This window comes from Tachyglossus aculeatus, chromosome 21 (assembly GCF_015852505.1).
Source record: "Tachyglossus aculeatus isolate mTacAcu1 chromosome 21, mTacAcu1.pri, whole genome shotgun sequence".
In the NCBI taxonomy this organism is placed as follows: domain Eukaryota; kingdom Metazoa; phylum Chordata; class Mammalia; order Monotremata; family Tachyglossidae; genus Tachyglossus; species Tachyglossus aculeatus.
In genome coordinates this window covers 53,993,041-54,013,204 of record NC_052086.1, presented here as the reverse complement: position 1 = coordinate 54,013,204, position 20,164 = coordinate 53,993,041, and the positions used below count along the sequence as shown (strand labels likewise).

The window sequence follows — 20,164 nt, the reverse complement described above, 5'->3', positions numbered from 1 at the left end:
CTCGCTCTCGCCTGTCCCGTCATCGACCCCCGGCCCACGTCATCCCCCGGGCCTGGAATGCCCTCCCTCTGCCCATCCGCCAAGCTAGCTCTCTTCCTCCCTTCAAGGCCCTGCTGAGAGCTCACCTCCTCCAGGAGGCCTTCCCAGACTGAGCCCCTTCTTTCCTCTCCCCCTCGTCCCCCTCTCCATCCCCCGTCTTACCTCCTTCCCTTCCCCACAGCACCTGTATATATGTATATATGGTTGTACATATTTATTACTCTATTTATTTATTTATTTATTTATTTTACTTGTACATTTCTATCCTACTTATTTTATTTTGTTGGTATGTTTGGTTCCGTTCTCTGTCTCCCCCTTTTAGACTGTGAGCCCACTGTTGGGTAGGGATTGTCTCTATGTGATGCCAATTTGTACTTCCCAAGCGCTTAGTACAGTGCTCTGCACATAGTAAGCGCTCAATAAATACGATTGATTGATTGATTGATTGTCCTTCCCCTTCTAGACTGTGAGCCCGCTGTTGTTCATAAAAAGCAGAATTCATAATAAGAATACATCTGCACGGATTCCAACTAAAATGCCTATGCAAAAATGCATACGCACATATAGCACGTTATCCATATGCACCCAGATTCTCAGACACACACACACACATCCCATTCCCTCAAGGCTGGAACCCTGCAGAAGATAGCTGCTCAGAGCCCAGAGGGCTAAGCCCCAGCAATCAATCAATCAATCAATTGTATTTATTGAGCGCTTACTGTGGGCAGAGCAGATGTGTTGGGCAAGGGGCCTTGGAATCCCTCAGGCTTCTTCCCCAAGTCTCCCAGATGCCTGAACTAGGACCACTCAATCAATCGGTGGTTAATGAAGTGAAGTCAGCATTCTCGCGGGACTCTCCCATAGGTTAGAAACAGGACCCTTGGCCCCATTCCCGAGGAAAGGTTCTGATCCATCCATCTGTTGGGCAGGATCTCAGCTTCAACAGCTTTGAACAGCTGTGCATCAACTATGCAAACGAGTACCTCCAGTTCTTCTTCAATAAGATCGTCTTCAAGGAGGAGCAGGTGAGCCGGGGGGCCCCTGGGCTTGGTGGGGGATGCCAGGGTCCTTGCAGTTTGAAACAGGAAAACTCTGGGCCCCGAGAGATCACCCCTTAGCCCTAGTGCTGGGTCGACAGGAGGAGTACATCCGGGAACAAATAGACTGGCGGGAAATCACCTTCAGCGACAACCAGCCGTGCATCGACCTCATCTCCCTGAAGCCTTACGGCATTCTCCGGATCCTAGACGACCAGAGCTGCTTCCCCCAGGTAGGCCAAAATCCCCACCACTCCAGCCCATTCCCTTGGAGGGAGGGATCTCAGCTTTCCCGCCGGAGCTCCTTGGGTGGCTCGTGGAGAAAGGCAAATGGGACATTCCTTCCTCCCTCCTTTCCCATCTTCTTCCCTCCTCCTTCCCCATCTCCTTCCCTCCTCCTTCCCCATCTCCTTCCCTCCTCCTTTCCTTTCTCCTTCCTCCTTTCCCTTCTCCTTCCCTTCTCCTTCCCTCCTCCTTTCCCATCTCCTTTCCTCCTCCTTTCCCATCTCCTTTCCTCCTCCTTTCCCATCTCTTTTAGACTGTGAGCCCACTGTTGGGTAGGGACAGTCTCTATATGTTGCCAACTTGTACTTCCCAAGCGCTTAGTACAGTGCTCTGCACACAGTAAGTGCTCAATAAATATGATTGATGATGATGATGATGATGATGACATTATGAAAAATGAAAACTTTCTTCCTTTCACCAGGCCACATCTTCCCCTTTCTTGAAGCACCTCAAAGCCTTCCTCCTCCTTTCGCACAAAAAACTTCCCCCACTTGCCCTGACCCATTCCTCAGTCTGACAGTACAATTCCTGACCCATCTTCTCCTTTCCATTTAGTCTCGTAATTCCTGAATTTGTAGCTCATGTTTATGGAGAGGTGAGGACACACACCCCTACAATATAGATGGTTAGGAGATTTCTGATGAAAGAAAACCAGGCAGTGGAGAAGAGTAGGCTTAACTAAGTCTGTCACAGCCCGGACTACCAGAATCCCAGAATTCTAGATGTGGGGGGCAACTCAAAGCCAACCAGTCCATCCCCTTGAACCCAGGCTAGGACACACCTTAAGCCCACCTAGACAGTGAGCGAGCGAACATCGAGTGATGCGCAGAGAGAAAGGACAATCCCTGCTTTAGGTTCATTCATTCATTCCTTTAATCTTATTTATTGAGCGCTTACTGTGTACAGAGCACTGTACTAAGCGCTTGGGAAGTACAAGTTGGCAGCATCTAGAGACAGTCCCTACCCAACAGAGGGCTGACAGTCTAGAAGGGGGAGACAGACAACAAAACAAAACATATTAACGAAATAAAATAAATAGAATAAATATGTACAAGTAAAATAAATAGAGTAATAAATACGTACAAACATATATACATATATACAGGTGCTGTGGGGAGGGGAAGGAGGTAAGGCGGGGGAGATGGGGAGGGGGAGGAGGGGATGTAGGTCCCAAATGATAGGGAATTCAGGCCAAGTGCAAGCCCATCTTCTGAAACAGAGCAGGTCAGTCGGTGGAGAGAACTCCATCAGGGGGAAAACTGGGTTAGAGAATGAAGTCCAGTGGCAGGGAGGCCCAGAGGGATGGGAGGGACATCCCTGTGGGCTATAAACTGCCATGACCATATGACCACTTTTGACTTTGGTATCGCCTTGGACCAGGCCACAGACCACACTTTCCTGCAGAAGTGTCACTACCACCATGGCTCCAACCCCCTCTACTCCAAGCCAAAGATGCCCCTGCCGGAGTTCACTATCAAACACTATGCAGGCAGAGTCACCTACCAGGTGAGTGGCAGAGGACCCTCTCCTTTCCCAGGCCCCCAGTGGGTCTCCACCTTCCCTTGACGAAAGAGAGAGAGGAGAGCAAGAGCCCTTCTCTGGGTAATAATAATAATAATGATGATGATAATGGTACTTGTTAAGTGTTTACTATGTGCAAAGCACTGTTCTAAACACTGGGGTAGATACAAGGTCATCAAGTTGTCCCACATGGGGCTCACAGTCTTAATCTCCATTTTTACAGATGAGGTAACTGAGGCACAGAGAAGTTGTGACTTGCCCGAAGTCACACAGCTGTTAAGTGGCAGAGCCGGGATTAGAACTCACGACCTCTGGCTCCCAAGCCCGTGCTCTTTCCACTAAGCCATGCTGCGGGTGCAACAGCACAACCCAGCTCTTTCAGAAGTGCTGTTCTCAGGGGATAATGCCACCACCCTGGCCAACCCTAGGGGCACCCATCCAGATGAAACTCTTGAACCACCCTACAACTGGGTACTTGGGTGCCCTGCTCTCAGCCCCCCTCAGACCTGGGAATGCAGAAGGTTCTGAGCTTTCTTGGGTGACCCTGGCCGGGCCACTTGGCCTTAATTGCCATTCTGTTGGTAAAATGAACTGAATTTTACTCCCTAGTGGAAAATCTGTCCTTCAAAATAAACTAGCAATGGCCACAGTAATACCCTTATAGTGCTCCCTAGAGAGAACTAGAGTTTTTGTGTTCTAAGTAAGAGCAGAGATGATCTCCAGTCCCCAGTTCTGGGCCTTATGTTCTGGTTTGGTGAGATGCTTCAGAAGCAGCGTGGCTCAGTGGAAAGAGCACGGGCTTTGGAGTCAGAGGTAATGGGTTCCAATCCCAGCTCTACCAATTGTTAGCTGTGTGACTTTGAGCAAGTCACTTAACTTCTCTGTGCCTCAGTTACCTCATCTGTAAAATGGGGATTAAAACTGTGAGCCCCCTGTGGGACAACCTGATCACCTTGTAACCTCCCCAGCACTTAGAACAGTGCTTTGCACATAGTAAGCACTCAATAAATGCCATGATTATTATTATTATGACTCTCATGATCACAGCCAGCCCCTACCCTGTCCTTGTTCCTACTGGTCTTAAGAGACCAATCCATGAGGGTCGGGGGAAACTTCAGTGTATAAATCGTATTTAATGGGTGCCTAGTGCAGAGCACTTATAATGATAGTGATATTTGTTAAACTATGTATACCAGTATACTACACTAAGAATATACTACACCAAGTACTGCACTTAACTTCTCTGTGCCTCAGTTATCTCATCTGTAAAATGGGGATTAAGACTGTGAGCCCTCTGTGGGACAACCTGATCACCTTGTAACCTCCCCAGCGCTTAGAATGGTGCTTTGCACATAGTAAGCGCTTAATAAATGCCATTATTATTATTATTATTATAACCACATAATTAGATCGGAAACAGTCCTTTATCCCACATGGAACAAGGCACTGAACCCCCATTTTACAAACGAGGAAACCGAGGCCCAGAGAAGTTAAGCCACTTGCCCAAGGTCACTTAGCAGGCATATGGCGGAACAGGGATTAGAAACCCTGGTCTCCTGATTTCCAGGGCTGTACTCAATCCACAGAGCCACTCTGTTTCTTGCTTGGAAGAATAAAATAAAATTACTAGATATGATCCCTGTCTTTTGTGAGCCTTTTATGGGACAGGGACTCAGGTCTGATTATCTTGTATCTTCTCCAGCACCTAGAACGGTGGTTGACATACAGTAAGTACTTGACAAGTGCCCCAATTATTACAATTATTATTACAGTCTAGCAGGATAGACACAAGTACCAAATATAGTAGGATAGACGGGCCAAGAGCCTCGGGGCCGTGGTTGGAAATGATGAACAGCATCCCTGTTCTCTCGTCAGTCAGTCATTCCGTCATATTTATTGAGTGCTTACTGTGGTCAGAGCACTGTACTAAGCATTTGGGAGAGTACAGTGGAACAGACACATTCCCTGCCCACAGAGAGCTTACAGCCTAGGTGCGGAGACAGAAAATATAAATAAAGAAATGACAGATATGTACATAAATGCTGTGGGGCTGGGAGGGGGGATGAATAAAGGGTCCCCTGGGCCTGAGGCATGGGTGGGGAGTGGCAAGGCCCCAATAGTCCCCAGTCCCCAGGGGGCTGTGACAGCAGAGAACATTTGAAAATCTTGAAGGCACAAGATTTTATTTAGGTAAAACCTACTCAGGAAAAGAGAACCTAAATGGAAAAAGTGAACTGTTTCATGTCATTAGTTTTGCAATTGAACAAAAGGTTAGTAAAGTAATTAAAGTGTCTTTCTGGTAAGCCAAACTTTTCAAAACTAGTTGATTAGAAGTCTACCTTTCTAATTTTAAATAACTGACAAATCCAGCTAATCCAGTCCGGGAAGTCCAGTTTAATTCTCGACTTGGAGACCAATTAGGCAGATAAAAGCCAGGTGACCAAACAGCCATTATTTTGGGGAGGGGGTTGGAGAAAGGAAATAAAGAATAGGGTTCAGAAAGTTAGAAAGTGTGTTTAAAAATTCTTGCAGAGGGCTTCTCTAATAGGGATCTTTTTGTTGTCTGTCTCCCCCCTTCTAGACTGTGAGCCCGTTGTTGGGTAGGGACCGTCTCTAGATGTTGCCGACTTGTACTTCCCAAGCATTTAGTACAGTGCTCTGCACACAGGAAGTGCTCAATAAATATGATTGAATGAATGAATGAACATCTCTTTCAGGTGCACAAATTCCTGGACAAAAACTACGACCAGGTGCGCCAGGATGTGCTGGACCTGTTTGTCGGCAGCAGAAGCAGAGTGAGCATCCTTCCTTCCCCAGCTTCCCATCTGCTCCCGCCACCCCGCTTCCCACATGTAGGCCGGGAGGAGAGAAGCAGAATCCCTGCCCAGATAGCGTGGCCCTGCCATAGCCAGCAGGCAGCTTCATTAGCCCATTCATCATTGACGGGGCTCCCCTTCCTGTCCCCCTCTTCCTGTCCCCTTATGCTACAGCCCCTGTGGGAGGTGGGCACAGGTAGGTGCTACACCACTCATAGGGAGCCCCCGGCTGGTCTCTCCGGCAGAACTGGGGAAAAGACGCGAGCTCTCAATACCCTCTCGGAGGGGGAGTTGGCACCCACCTGGGCGACAGTCTATGACAGATGGTCTGGGGTAGGTAGGATGAGCAGGCACAGAGGGAATCGAGCTAGGACTGGGGTCCTCAATCTGTCCCTTTCCTGGGAAGATTCCTGGGGGGGAGGGCAGCAATGCACGGCACCCCCATCGCAGACTGATGTACATCTAGCTTTATTTCTATTTGTTCTAACGACTTGACACCTGTCCACATGTTTTGTTGTCTGTCTCCCCCTTCTAGACTGTGAGCCCGCTGTTGGGTAGGGACCGTCTCTATATGTTGCCATATAGAGTCCAGTGCTCTGCACACAGTAAGCGCTCAGTAAATACGATTGAATGAATTGTCATCAGCAAATAACAGCCAGGTCCCCACGTTATGCACAGCACTGTGCATAGCGCTCCAGGAGTTTATAGCAAGTGAGGAGACACAGTCTTTACTCTCAAAGTGGGAGAAGATTGGGCTGGCATATACTACAAGAAACATATGTGGGTACCTCAGCACTATATGTCCTTTTCCAAAATCATTTAGCTGCCCAAGTGCTACTCAGCCTACAAGATTTGCATTGACTCCCCGCGTCACCCCACTTTGGGAATGCTGCTTATTCCCTGCCCACCGATACCTCCCTCAGTCACTGTCCTCTCTTTCTCTCCCCATTTCCTCAGGGGAAGAGGATTCGATCCAAATGCCCTTGAAAATGAAACTATAAGGGAATAGAAAGAAGAGGCAGAGGGTATTGCATGTCTTCTAAGCGCCCCGAATGATTTCCATCAGATCTGCCCTGATTTCTTTTCGGTCCTGGGTTATGAGATAGGGTTTCTTTTCATGGCCAAGTCACTGAGTGTGAATATAAAATATACATGAAGAGAGAGAGAGTCTTAAAGGCCCCAGGCCTGGAATGCCCTCCCTCTGCCCATCCGCCAAGCTAGCTCTCTTCCTCCCTTCAAGGCCCTACTGAGAGCTCACCTCCTCCAGGAGGCCTTCCCACACTCAGCCCCTTCCTTCCTCTCCCCCTCGTCCCCCCTCTATCCCCCACATCTTACCTCCTTCCCTTCCCCACCGCACCTGTATATATGTATATATGTTTGTACATATTTATTACTCTATTTATTTATTTATTTATTTATTTTACCTGTACATATCTATTCTATTTATTTTATTTTGTTAGTATGTTTGGGTTTGTTCTCTGTCTCCCCCTTTTAGACTGTGAGCCCACTGTTGGGTAGGGACTGTCTCTATGTTTCCAACTTGGACTTCCCAAGTGCTTAGTACAGTGCTCTGCACACAGTAAGTGCTCAATAAATACGATTGATTGATTGATTGAAAGTACTCATAAATACATATCCCTTGGTCTCCTGATTCTCATCTTTGGCTTGTACTTGCCTCTCTTAAATGCACGAGCAGTGCTGTGACAAGGAGAGACCAATGCTTCATTCAGCTCAGGATTCTGTCTCCAAAAGTGGCAATCCCAGAGTGCTTAGTGGCCCTTCTTGACAGCTATTCTAATGGCTAGGGATGAAACAGCTAATGTCCCTAACATTCCCTCTAATAACCTGTTAAAGACCTCTCTTGTCCCTCAATTTTTCCAAACAATTCTCAAACCTGCTATCTGGGACCTGAACAACTTTTGGAAACACGTTCAGTAAGCTTACCACCTGGTGTTTGAAGGACTGCTTTTTTCAGTTGAAAACCTGCTTCAGTTAGTTTGTTTTGGAGCTTGCCCTTCCAAGCTTCAGGCATTCTGGGTCCCAGGTTCACCTTTTCCACCTCCCTGGTGGCCTCCATGCTGTGGGACTCTTCTCCCCATCTCCCCTGGGCCCCTACTACTTCATTTGGCCCCAAACATACAACTTACAACTGCTGACTACCTCTGTGAAAATGGGTGCCAACTCTCTCTCTCCCACTCCCATTCTCTCTGTCACTGTGAATCTCTCCCTCACACTCTATCACTCATTCTCTCTCTCACTCTTTCACTCACCATCTGTCACTCATTCTCCCACTCTCTCTCACTCTCTTTGTCACCCCCTTTTCTCCCCCAGGCAGTAGCCAACCTGTTCTCCAGCCATGCCCAGCTGTTTAGCCACCAGAGGATGGGGAAGAACACCACCCTGACCAGATTCTACAAGGCTCCCACCGTGGCCGCCAAGTTCCAGCAGTCACTTCTGGACCTCGTGGAGAAGATGGAGAGGTGGACGGGGCAGGGATGGACAGGAAAGGGCCAGGAGAATGAGCCTATAATGGGGTGGAGGGGGAAAGAGAAAGACAGCATCTCTCCAGTGTGTTTGAACTGGCCAAGGGAGAAGCATAGGGGGCCCAGGTTGGCTAATGAGATTGAGGTTTGGGGTGATAGCAATCATTCTTAACCTGAGAGCTAGGGTGGAGGGCTAAGGGCTGCCACTATTTCCCCCCCTGGAAGCTTAGGGATGGGTGGATTTCATTCTATGGCATGGAAACCAATGTATTCATATTCATTCATATTTATTGAACACTTACTGTGTGCAAAGGACTGTACTAAGTGCTTGATGTCATTTGAGGGAGAGTGGAAAATGGAAAAAGACCCAGCAGGGAGCTGGCTGTCATGTGAAGTAGAGTGGCTTAGTGGAAAGAGCATGGGCTTGGGAGTCAGAGGTGGTGGGTTCTAATCCAGGCTCCGCCACTTATCTGCTGTGTGACGTTGGGCCAGTCACTTAACTTCTCTGTGCCTCGGTTACCGCATCTGTAAAATGGGGATGAAGACTGTGAGCCCCACGTGGGACAACCCGATGACCTTGTATCTACCCCAGTGCTTACAACAGTGCTCGGCACATAGTAAGTGCTTAACAAATACCATTATTATTATTATTATTATTATTATTATTATTATTATTATTATTATTATTATTATTATGTCATTATGGTTCAGTGCCTCCAGTTCAGCCTAGAAGACATTCCTATGAGGGCTGATAAAGGGCCTTCCATATCATTCATTCATTCGTATTTATTGAGTGCTTATTGTGTGCAGAATACTGTACTAAGCACTTGGGCAAATACAATAAAACAATAAACAGAAACATCCCCTGCCCAGAGCGAGCTTGCAGTCTAATGTCACAAGTCATTGAGGGTTGGGGTTAGTTTCCCAGATTGTGCAGGGCTGAAAACTGATCTGGGCCCTCAGTACTGGCCTGCTTAGGGTTGGGCTACCTCTATCCGGAAGATTAGTTGATCAATCCGTAAGTAGTATTGATTAAGGGCTTACCATGTGCAGAGTACGTTCATTCAATCATATTTATTAAGCGCTTACTGTGTGCACAGCACTGTACTAAGTGCTTGGGAGAGTTACGACACGACAACAAACAGGACGTTCCCTGCCCACAATTAGCTCGCAGTCAAGAGGGGAGACTAAATTCTTGGGAGGGTATAATAGAGTTAGAAAACATTATCACTGCCCTCCAGGATTTTACAGTCTAATGGGGGAGATGGACACTAAAGTAAATTACTGGTAAGGAGGAAGCAACAAGGTCAGGCAAATTTCTGAGCTGCCAGACACAGGGGTGTGGCTTCTTAGGGTTGGGGACATCCAGGGTGATAAAGGTGCTCCTCCCTCCTCCCCTTGCTGACTCAACCATGGATGCCCAGATGTCCTCCGCTGAAGTCTGGTGCTAGCCTTCTGTCTGGGCTGGGATGAGCATAAAAAGAGAAGCAGCATGGCTTAGTGGAAAGAGCACGGGCTTGGGAGTCAGAAGTCGTGGGTTCTAATCCCGGCCTTGCCACTTAACAGCTGTGTGACTTTGGGCAAGTCACTTCACTTCTCTGGGCCTCAGTGACCTCATCTGTAAATTGGGGATTAAGACTGTGAGCCCCATGTGGGACAGTTTGATTACCTTGTATCTACCCCAGCGCTTAGAACAGTGCTTGGCGCATAGTAAGCGCTTAACAAATACCATCATCATTATTATTATAAAACATCTGGACTCCTGCATGTTTAACTTTTCATGCCTCCGTTTCCCCATTTGTTAAATGGAAAGCAGCTGGCGTAATGCTGCCCAAAGTGACACAGGATGAGGGGCCAGTCCTGGCAGAGGCATAATTCCCGGGGGGCTCCAGGATAACACTCCACGGTCCCCAAAGTCCAGTGAGCGTCTTGCCCCTCCATAGGGTGCCTGGTGAACTCTCCTCCGCAACCACCGAGGGAGATTTTAAGGGTTGAGGGTCTAGGTGGGACAATTGGGTCTGGGCCCCTGTTGCCCTCGGAGGAACTGAGAGTGATCTGACAGCTCCTGTCCTTTGTCCTGGGTCTCTCAGGTGCAACCCAGTATTTGTGCGCTGCCTAAAGCCCAACAACAAGAAGGTAAGTGGGAAGCTGGGCCAGAGGGGTGGAAGCTCAATGCTGAGCTGGTCCAGAGAGCTGGAAACCCAGGGCTGGACTGTTGGACGCAGGGTGGCTTCTTCTGCTGCTCCTTCATCATCATCATCAATCATATTTATTGAGCGCTTACTGTGTGCAGAGCACTGTACTAAGCGCTTGGGAAGTACAAGTTGGTAACATATAGAGACAGTCCCTACCCAGCAGTGGGCTCACAGTCTAAAAGGGGGAGACAGAGAACAAAACCAAACATACTAACAAAATAAAATAGAATAGATATGTACAAGTAAAATAAAAAAATAGAGTAATAAATATGTACAAACATATATACATATATACAGGTGCTGTGGGGAAGGGAAGGAGGTAAGATGGGGGGGTGGAGAGGGGGACGAGGGGGAGAGGAAGGAAGGGGCTCAGTGTGGGAAGGCCTCCTGGAGGAGGTGAGCTCTCAGTAGGGCCTTGAGGGAGGAAGAGAGCTAGCTTGGCGGATGGGCAGAGGGAGGGCGTTCCAGGCCCAGGGGATGACGTGGGCCGGGGGTCGATGGCGGGACAGGCAAGAACGAGGTACGGTGAGGAGATCAACGGCGGAGGAGCGGAGGGTGCGGGCTGGGCTGGAGAAGGAGAGAAGGGAGGGGAGGTAGGAGGGGGCGAGGTGTTGGTGCTGTTGTCTGAGGGCAGAGGAAGGGATGGGGGGTCAGGTAGAGCCCCTCTAGCTATTCTCTGAGTACAACCTAGCACTTCAGGGCTCAAAGAAATGAATATCCCAGCCTGCAAACCAACTAACGGAAACATCTTGGCTTTGGAAAACTGCCCGATTCCTTCTCCTCCTTCATCGCTTTCAGCATCAACCTTGTCACTGACTGTCCGCAAGATACATTCCTTTTTGAGGACGTGGCAGGGATTCCATATGGCGGTCTCAGTTTGATGCGCCCTTGTGGAATTTCCAATTCGGTTAAAAGACAAAACAGACAAATGCAGTTACAAAAGGTCCAGAGCCAAAGTTTACTCGGACTTAGTCCAGGGCCACAGCTGTATATGAGAGGGTGAACTGTTATGGCTGGGTTGGGTTGGGTAGGATGGAAAAGATGTTCCTGGATTAAACCAAGAACACTTTCTGGGAATAGAGGGATTGCGAGGAATGACTGTTCTTCACTTACCAGCCAATCAGCCAGATGCCTGTGCCCACGAGGAAGCCCATTAGGGAAGCAGTGTGGCCTAGTGGATAAAGCACGGGCCTCGGAGTCAAAAGGACCTGGGTTCTAATCCCGGCTCTGCTACTTGTCTGCTGTGTGACCTTGAGCAAGTCACTTCACCTCTCTGAGCCTCAGTTAACTCACCTGTAAAATGGGGATTAAGACTGTGACCCCCATGTGGGACAGGGACTGTGTCCAACCCAATCAATCAATCAATCAATCAATCGTATTTATTCAGCACTTACTGTGTGCAGAGCACTGTACTAAGCACTTGGGAAGTACAAGTTGGCAACATATAGAGACAGTCCCTACCCAGCAGTGGGCTCACAGTCTAGAAGGGGGAGACAGAGAACAAACCCAAACATACTAATAAAATAGAATAAATAGAATAGATTTGTACAAGTAAGATAAATAAATAAATAAATAGAGTAATAAATATGTACATCATCATCATCATCAATCATATTTATTGAGCGCTTACTGTGTGCAGATCACTGTACTAAGCGCTTGGGAAGTACAAGTTGGCAACTTATAGAGACAGTCCCTACCCAACAGTGGGCTCACAGTCTAGAAGGGGGAGACAGAGAACAAAACCAAACATACTAACAAAATAAAATAAATAGATTAGATATGTACAAGTAAGATAAATAAATAAATAAATAGAGTAATAAATATGTACAAACATATATACATATATACAGGTGCTGTGGGGAAGGGAAGGAGGTAAGATGGGGGGGATGGAGATGGGGATAAACCTTTAAAGGTTTATCATGTGCCAAGCCCTGTTCTGAGCTCTGGGGTAGGTACAATATGATCAGGTTGGATACCATCTCTGTTCCATATGGAAGAGAGAGAATAGGTTTTTAGTCCCCATTTTACAGATGAGGGAATTAAGGCAGAGGAAAGTTAAATGACTTGGCCAAGGGCATACAACAAGCAAGCAGAGGAGCTGGGATTAGCATTAAGCATTTACTATGTGCCAGGCACTGTACTAAGCGCTGGGCCTTAGTGCCTGGCACATAGTAAATGCTTAAATACTACAATTATTATTATTATTATGAGGAGAAAAAGAGATGCTGGGTGTAGGTATCTGCTTCCAAGGGCTCCATCCATCCAACCATCCATCCAAATTTTCGATTTTGCTCCTCTGCATATGTCCACCTCCAACCAGTGATCTTCTTCTGGCTTTCCCACTTGGCTTTTTTTTCCCTCTTGCGCATTCTTCCAACCCCTCTCCTCTTTTTCACCTCACCCTCAAGCAGGGGAGGAGGGAGCATGGGTGTGGGAGCGAAGCCAAGCTTCTCTCGTGTAGGAGCCGGGACTCTTTGAACTGGATGTGGTGAACTGTCAGCTCCGCTACTCAGGGATCCTGGAGACCATCCGCATCCGCAAGGAGGGCTTCCCTGTCCGCATCCCCTTCCAGGTTTTCATTGACAGGTAATCAATCAATCAATCAATCATATTTATTAGGTGTTTACTGTATTTAGAGCATTGTAGTAAGTGCTTGAGAGGATACATTATACCAGAGTTGGTAAATACAAGCTCGCTGTGGGCAGGGGAGGTGTCTGTTTATTGTTGTATCGTACTCTCCCGAGCACTTAGTACCGTGCTCCATACACAGTAAGTACTCAGTATATGATTGAATGAATGCCTGCAATGATAATTCGATCAATTGTATTTATTGAGCACTCCCAAGCGCTTAGCCCCTTCCTTCCTCTCCCCCTCGTCCCCCTCTCCATCCCCCATCATACCTCCTTCCCTTCCCCACAGCACCTGTATATATGTATATATGTTTGTACATATTTATTACTCTATTTATTTATTTATTTTACCTGTACATATCTATTCTATTTATTTTATTTTGTTAGTATGTTTGGTTTTGTTCTCCGTCTCCCCCTTTTAGACTGTGAGCCCACTGTTGGGTAGGGACTGTCTCTATATGTTGCCAACTTGTACTTCCCAAGCGCTTAGTACAGTGCTCTGCACACAGTAAGCGCTCAATAAATGCAATTGATTGATTGATTGATTAGTATAGTGCTCTGCACACAGTTAGCACTCAATAAATATGATTGAATGAATCAACTTCCGAGCCATGTAGAGAAGCAGCGTGGCTCCGTGGAAAAAGCCCGGGCTTTGGAGTCAGAGGTCATGGGTTCAAATCCCCACTCCACCACTTATCAGCTGTGTGACTTTGGGCAAATCACTTAACTTCTCTGTGCCTCAGTTACCTCATCTATAAAATGGGGATTAAGACTGGGAGCCCCCCCGTGGGACAACCTGATCACCTTGTAACCTCCCCAGTGCTTAGAACAGTGCTTTGCACATAGTAAGTGTTTAATAAATGCCATCATTATCGGTGCTTTGCACATAGTAAGCACTTAATAAATGCCATTATTATTATTATTATTATTATTACTAAGCACTTGGGAAAATACAACATAACAGAGTAGGAAGACATGTTCCCTGCCCACAACTAGCTTACAATCCAGAGGGCACTCAAGGGCTGGCTGGGGAGACAGGAGGGCAAGAAGGAGAGCAGCTCCCAGTTACTCAGTTTCCCCTTTTGGGGCGGGTTGACCTCTCCCTCCCTGGAAAGGCTGCAGCCCAGTATGTCCGGCATTAGCTCCCATGTCCAATGGGATTGATTCCCCACCATGGGCTGGAATATTCTGGAGCCAGAAATTGCCGGGGGTGGGACTTCTGAGCATCTTTGGGAACCTCTCTATCTCTGTCATGGTGGGCCGCCGGTGGGGTAGGGCTTGTTCAATCGGTCGGTCAGTCGATCGTATTTACTGAGCACTTATTCATTCAATCGTATTTATTGAGCGCTTACTGTGTGCAGAGCACTGTACTAAGCGCTTGGGAAGTAAAAGTTACTGTGTACAGGGCACTGTAACAATGCACAGAGGCTCGAGCACAGCCATGGGAGTCAGAGCAGTGCTTTGCACATAGTAAGCGCTTAATAAATACCATTATTATTAGAAAAAGTGGCAGAGTCAGAATTAGAACCCACAACCTTCTAATAATAATAATAATAATAGCACATAGTAAGCGCTTAATAAATGCCATTATTATTATTATTATTATTAGAAGGTTGTGGGTTCTAATTCTGACTCTACCACTTTTAATAATAATAATGGTATTTATTAAGCGCTTACTATGTGCAAAGCACTCTTCTAAGTGCTGGGGAGGTTACAAGGTGATCAGGTTGTCCCACGTGGGGCTCACAGTCTTAACCCCCATTTTACAGATGAGATAACTGAGGCACAGAGAAGTCCAAAGTCACACAGCTGACAGTTGGCGGAGCTGGGATTTGAACCCATGACCTCTGACTCCAAAGCCTGTGCTCTTTCCACTGAGCCACGCTGCACTTGTCTGCCGCGTGACTTTGGACAAGTCATGTCACTTCTCTGTGCCTCAGTGACCTCATCTGTAAAATGAGGATTGAGAGTGTGAGCCCCATGTGGGACAGGGATTGTGTCCAAGCCAATTTGCTTGTATCCACCCCAGCACTTAGTACAGTGCCTGGCACATAGTAAGTGCTTCAATACCACAGTTCATTCATTCATTCATTCATTCAGTCGTATTTATTGAGAGCTTACTGTGTGCAGAGCACTGCACTAAGCGCTGGGGAAGTACAAGTCGGCAACATATAGAGACGGTCCCTACCCAACAGCGGGCTCACAGCGTAGAAGAAGCAGCGTGGCTCAATGGAAAGAGCATGGGCTTTGGAGTCAGAGGTCATGGGTTCAAATCCTGGTTCCGCCAATTGTCAGCTGTGTGACTTTGGGCAAGTCACTTAACTTCTCTGGGTCTCAGTTCCCTCATCTGTAAAATGGGAATGAAGACTGTGAGCCCTCCGTGGGACAACCTGATCACCTTGTAACCTCCCCATCATCATCATCAATCATATTTATTGAGTGCTTACTATGTGCAGAGCACTGTACTAAGTGCTTGGGAAGTACAAATTGGCAACATATAGAGACAGTCCCTACCCAACAGTGGGCTCACAGTCTAAAAAGCTCCCCAGTGCTTAGAAGAGTGCTTTGCACATACTAAGGGCTTCATAAATGCCATTATTATTAGAAGGGGGAGACAGACAACAAAACGAAACATGTGGACAGGTGTCAAGTCGTCAGAACAAATAGAAATAAAGCTAGATGCACATCATTAACAAAATAAATAGAATAGTAAATATCATTATTATTACTAAGCGTTTACTCTGATGACCAGAGTCCCCAGGCCACAGCCTGACGTCATTCTCCCCTACCCCTGGCCAGGTACCGCTGTCTGGTGTCCCTCAAATATGATGTCCCAGCCAACGGGGATGTGTGCGTATCGGTACTGAACAAGCTGTGCACAGTCACCCACCTCATGTACTGTATTGGCGTCAGCAAGGTGAGCCCGGGCCCCCCGGCAGATGGGGAGGCCTACAGCTTCGAGAAAGCGAGGCGGCAGTGCTGGGGGGCAACTGAGCCAGTGCTCTCCTCTCTGCTGTTGCAGCTCTTCATGAAGGAGCACCTGCACCAGCTGCTGGAGAGCATGCGGGCCCGGGTTCTACACCTGGCAGCCGTCACTCTGCAGCGCTGCCTGCGTGGCTTCTTCATCAAGAAACGCTTCCGCTCCCTCCGCCGCAAGATCGTCCTGATCCAGACACGGTCCCGGGGATATCTGGCCAGGTCACCTCTGCTGCAGTCCTGGGATCCCCTCTCCAGGCTCTCTTCCCCAGGCTTGGCTCCCCTCCCCAAGTTTCCCTCTCCAGGTTCTCCTCCCCGAGTTTCCCTCCCTGGGCTCCCCTCTCCAGACTCCACTGCCTGGCTCTCCTCTCTGGGCTCTCCTCTCCAGGCTCTCTTTCCCAGGCTCTCCCACCCAGACCAACACTCCCCTTCCTAGGCTCCCTCCCCGGACTCCCTTCCCCAAGTTTCCCTCCCTAGGCTCCCCTCTTCATGCTCCCTTGCCCGGGCTCTCCTCCCTGGGATCCCCTGTCCAGGCTCTCCTCCCCAGGCTTCCCTACCCAGGCTCCAGATGCTCCCCTCCCTAGACTCCTCTCCCTGAGTTTCCCTCTCTGAGCTCCCCTTCCCAGGCTTTCCTCCTCATGCTCCCCTGTTTAGGCTCCCCTCTCTGTGCTCTGCTCCGAAGTTTCCCTCCTTAGGCTCCCCTCTCCAGGATTCCCTGCCCACGCTCTCCTCCCCAGGCTTCCGTGCTCAGATTCTCCTCCCTGTTCTCTACTCTTCAGGCTCTTCTCTCCAGGCTTTCCTCCCCAGGGTCCTTAACCCAGGATCCCCCCACTCTTAACTCCCCTCCTCAGACTTTCCTACCCAGGCACTCAGGACTGTCACTAGTTGGGTGAGGCCCAGTGCTTCTCCAAGCATGGCTGGGCGGGTGTCTCTACCCAGGGGCAGGAGGTGGGGAGAGGGGGGAGCTGCCCTAGACTAACTGGCATCTGTTTCCAGAAGCTCAGTAGAATTAAACCCACTCCTCCTGACTAGTGAGGGGAAAACCAGTGATGCCAAGCAGCAGGCCTGAGTTGAGTGAGTGGAAATCTCCCTCGAGCTGAGCCTAGCCCTTCCTCTAGGCCGTGGCCTGACTTGCGTCTTCAGGACCCGTGCCCGGAGGCCACCCCGCCTCCCACCTCCCCTCATCCTTGCCCTCCTCTTCCCTGCAGGCAGAGATTCCAGAAGATGAAGAGGAGCTTGATGAAGTTCAGATCCTTGGTTCACATGTACGTGAACCGCCGGCGGTACCTCAAGGTAAGCGGAGCCCCCGCCTTGAGGCTACGCCTGAAAAGAGGGGGGACCTGGGCCCCCACTCCAACTGGCTCTGAAAGTTGGGAGCGCCAAGAGGCAGTGGGGCTGGAAGGTTGGAAGCTCTTCCACATCCGCTAGCCGCTCTCCTCGCCAGCCATGGGCTCTGTGTCCTTCACAAGCAAGCGGCCCCTGGGTACCAGCCCCGACTGGCCCGTTAGTTCTGGCCCAGTGGGATGCTCCTGGCCAAGGCTGATGCTGAATTAAAGTGAATGATTTGCCCAGTGACCCCTTTTCTTCTTCTTCCTCCTCCTTCTCCCCAAACACTCCAGCTGCCTCCACCAACTCTCCACATCCCCATCCCTACCCCTACCCCTAGCTGGAGGAGGTGAGCTCTCAGTAGGGCTTTGAAGGGAGGAAGAGAGCTAGCTTGGCGGATGGGCAGAGGGAGGGCATTCCAGGCCATGGGGAGGACGTGGGCCGGGGGCCGACGGCAGGACAGGGGAGAACGAGGCCCAGTGAGGAGGTTAGCAGGAGAGGAGCAGAGGGTGCAGGCTGGGGTGGAGAAGGACAGAAGGGAGGTGAGGTAGGAGGGGGCGAGGTGATGGACAGCCTTGAAGCCAAGAGTGAGGAGTTTTTGCCTGATGTGTAGGTTGACTGGTAGCCACTGGAGATTTTTGAGGAGGAGAGTTACACACCCAGAGCGTTTCTGCACAGAGATGATCCGGGCAGCGGCGTGAAGTATAGACTGAAGTGGGGAGAGACAGGAGGATGGGAGATAAGAGAGGAGGCTGATGCAGTAATCCAGTCGGGATAGGATGAGAGAATGAACCAGCAGGGTAGCGGTTTGGATGGAGAGGAAAGGGCGGATCTTGGCGATGTTGCGGAGGTGAGACTGGCAGGTTTTGGTGACGGATTGGATATGGGGGTGAACGAAAGAGCAGAGTCAAGGATGACACCAAGGTTGCGGGCCTGTGAGACGGGAAGGATGGTAGTGCCGTCTACAGTGATGGGAAAGTCAGGGAGAGGGCAGGGTTTGGGAGGGAAGATTAGGAGTTCAGTCTTGGACATATTCAGCAATGACTCAATATTGACTCAATGACTCAATGGCAATGACTCTGTCCATTGTGTTTGTTTCAGATGAAGGCAGAGGCACGAAGGCTGGCCGAGGAGGAGAGAGTGAGAGTGGAGCAGGTAAATAGAGGCAGCGAGTGGTGCGGGCCAGGGCAAGACAGGCCCAGGGCTCCTCCCCATCTGGATGAAACCTAGGGGATCATGGCTCAGTGGGAAGAGCCCAGACTTTGGAGTCAGAGTTCATGGGTTCAAATCACTGCTCTGCCAACTGTCAGCTGTGTGACTTTGGGCAAGTCACTTAACTTCTCTGTGCTCCAGTTACCTCATCTGTAAAATGGGGATGAAAGTTGTGTGAGCCCCCCGGGGGGCAACCTGATCACCTTGTATCCTCCCGAGTGCCTAGAACAGTGCTTGGCACATAGTAAGCGCTTAACAAATACCAACATTATTATTAATATTGTGAGGCACCAGGTACATCCCTAAGGCCTTGGGCTTTCTAGTCTACCCTTCTCACTTGCTCCCAAGCGTCCCAAGCCCCCAAATCAGCCCCCACCCTCCCCCCGGCCGGGGTCTTCGTGTCAAGGGAAGGAGGTGACGCCTGATGGAATTGAGGTATCTTTGTGGGCTGTGCCCCCAGGAGCTGACCAAGAGGGAGGTGGTGAAGGTGACGCACCTGGAAGTACCCGCAGAGCTGGCAGGCCTCTTGCAGGTGGCAGCAGGTGGGTGCCAGCTTCCCAGCGTGGGCCAGCCAGCACAGGCCAAGGAGACACTGGGGCCTCTAGTGAAATGGAGATATTTCCCTTGGTCCAACCAGGTGGGTGGTGAGGACTGAGACGGGAAGTCATGAGAAACAGAGAGCAGGGTGGCAGCAGAGAGAAGGGTGCCTGGACCAAATCCAGATGCCAGGGACTGTCATCATTGTCGTCACTGTCATCATCAAGCCATCATCATCAAACGGCGGCTTTTACAGATTATCTTCAGAGGGCAGAGCTCTTAACTAGATGCCTGGGATACATTCAGAAGTAAAATGCATAGCCCTTGTCCCTGTAGAATGGATACCCTAATGAGATGCCAACTCAGGCCTTCGACCAAGCCTGGAGCTGTGGGCCGGCAGCTGAAAGTCAGAGCATGGAAGATATGCCAAGGCTCGTGGGAGGCCCCCTGGTTGTGTTGCTGAAGACCAGATGGGTTCTGGCTGGGCTATTGAGAGCAGAGAGCACTAGATGCAGCGTGACTCAATAGAAAGAGCCCAGCCTTTGGAGTCAGAGCTCATGGGTTCAAATCCCGGCTCCGCCAATTGTCAGCTGTGTGACTTTGGGCAAGTCACTTCACTTCTCTGTGACCCAGTTACCTCATCTGTAAAATGAGGATTAAGACTGTGAGCCCCCCGTGGGACAACCTGATCACCTTGTAACCTCTCCAGCGCTTAGAAGAGTGCTTTGCACATAGTAAGCGCTTAATAAATGCTATCATTATTATTATTATTAGATCTATAAGGATGGGTGGAGCACAGTCCTTTCCGCCTCTCCCTTGTGTTCCTACCATCTCTCCCCATGCCCCTTCTGCCCCACCCCTGACTCCCCTTTCCCTACCTTGCAGTATTCAAGCATGCCAACACTGACCGCGTGGTGCCCATCCAGGTCCCCAAGATGCAGGCCGACACCCAAATCACACTGCCCTTGGACATCAATAACTATCCTATGGTCGAATTTGTGCGGGCTCACTTCAAGGTAAGAAAACAACTCCTGGGGAATGGGCTCAAACAGAGGAATCCAGTACGATGCTGGTGGCCCCCTCATTCCCTGCCAGTGCCCTTTCATT

At 49.3% G+C, this 20,164-nt stretch overlaps 1 protein-coding gene across 1 annotated transcript in view; it reads left to right on the top strand.

Moving 5' to 3' along the window:
* MYO15A (myosin XVA) overlaps positions 1–20,164 on the top strand; it is a 131,583-nt gene that overhangs the window by 36,906 nt on the left and 74,513 nt on the right. The window contains exons 17-29 of the mRNA XM_038762787.1: positions 969–1,064; positions 1,178–1,309; positions 2,742–2,867; positions 5,600–5,677; positions 8,030–8,178; positions 10,272–10,317; positions 12,838–12,962; positions 15,806–15,923; positions 16,029–16,204; positions 17,191–17,275; positions 18,410–18,463; positions 18,981–19,062; positions 19,943–20,073. Of these exons, the coding sequence (XP_038618715.1) occupies positions 969–1,064; positions 1,178–1,309; positions 2,742–2,867; positions 5,600–5,677; positions 8,030–8,178; positions 10,272–10,317; positions 12,838–12,962; positions 15,806–15,923; positions 16,029–16,204; positions 17,191–17,275; positions 18,410–18,463; positions 18,981–19,062; positions 19,943–20,073 (1,398 nt within the window). The remainder of the gene's footprint in view (positions 1–968; positions 1,065–1,177; positions 1,310–2,741; positions 2,868–5,599; positions 5,678–8,029; positions 8,179–10,271; positions 10,318–12,837; positions 12,963–15,805; positions 15,924–16,028; positions 16,205–17,190; positions 17,276–18,409; positions 18,464–18,980; positions 19,063–19,942; positions 20,074–20,164) is intronic.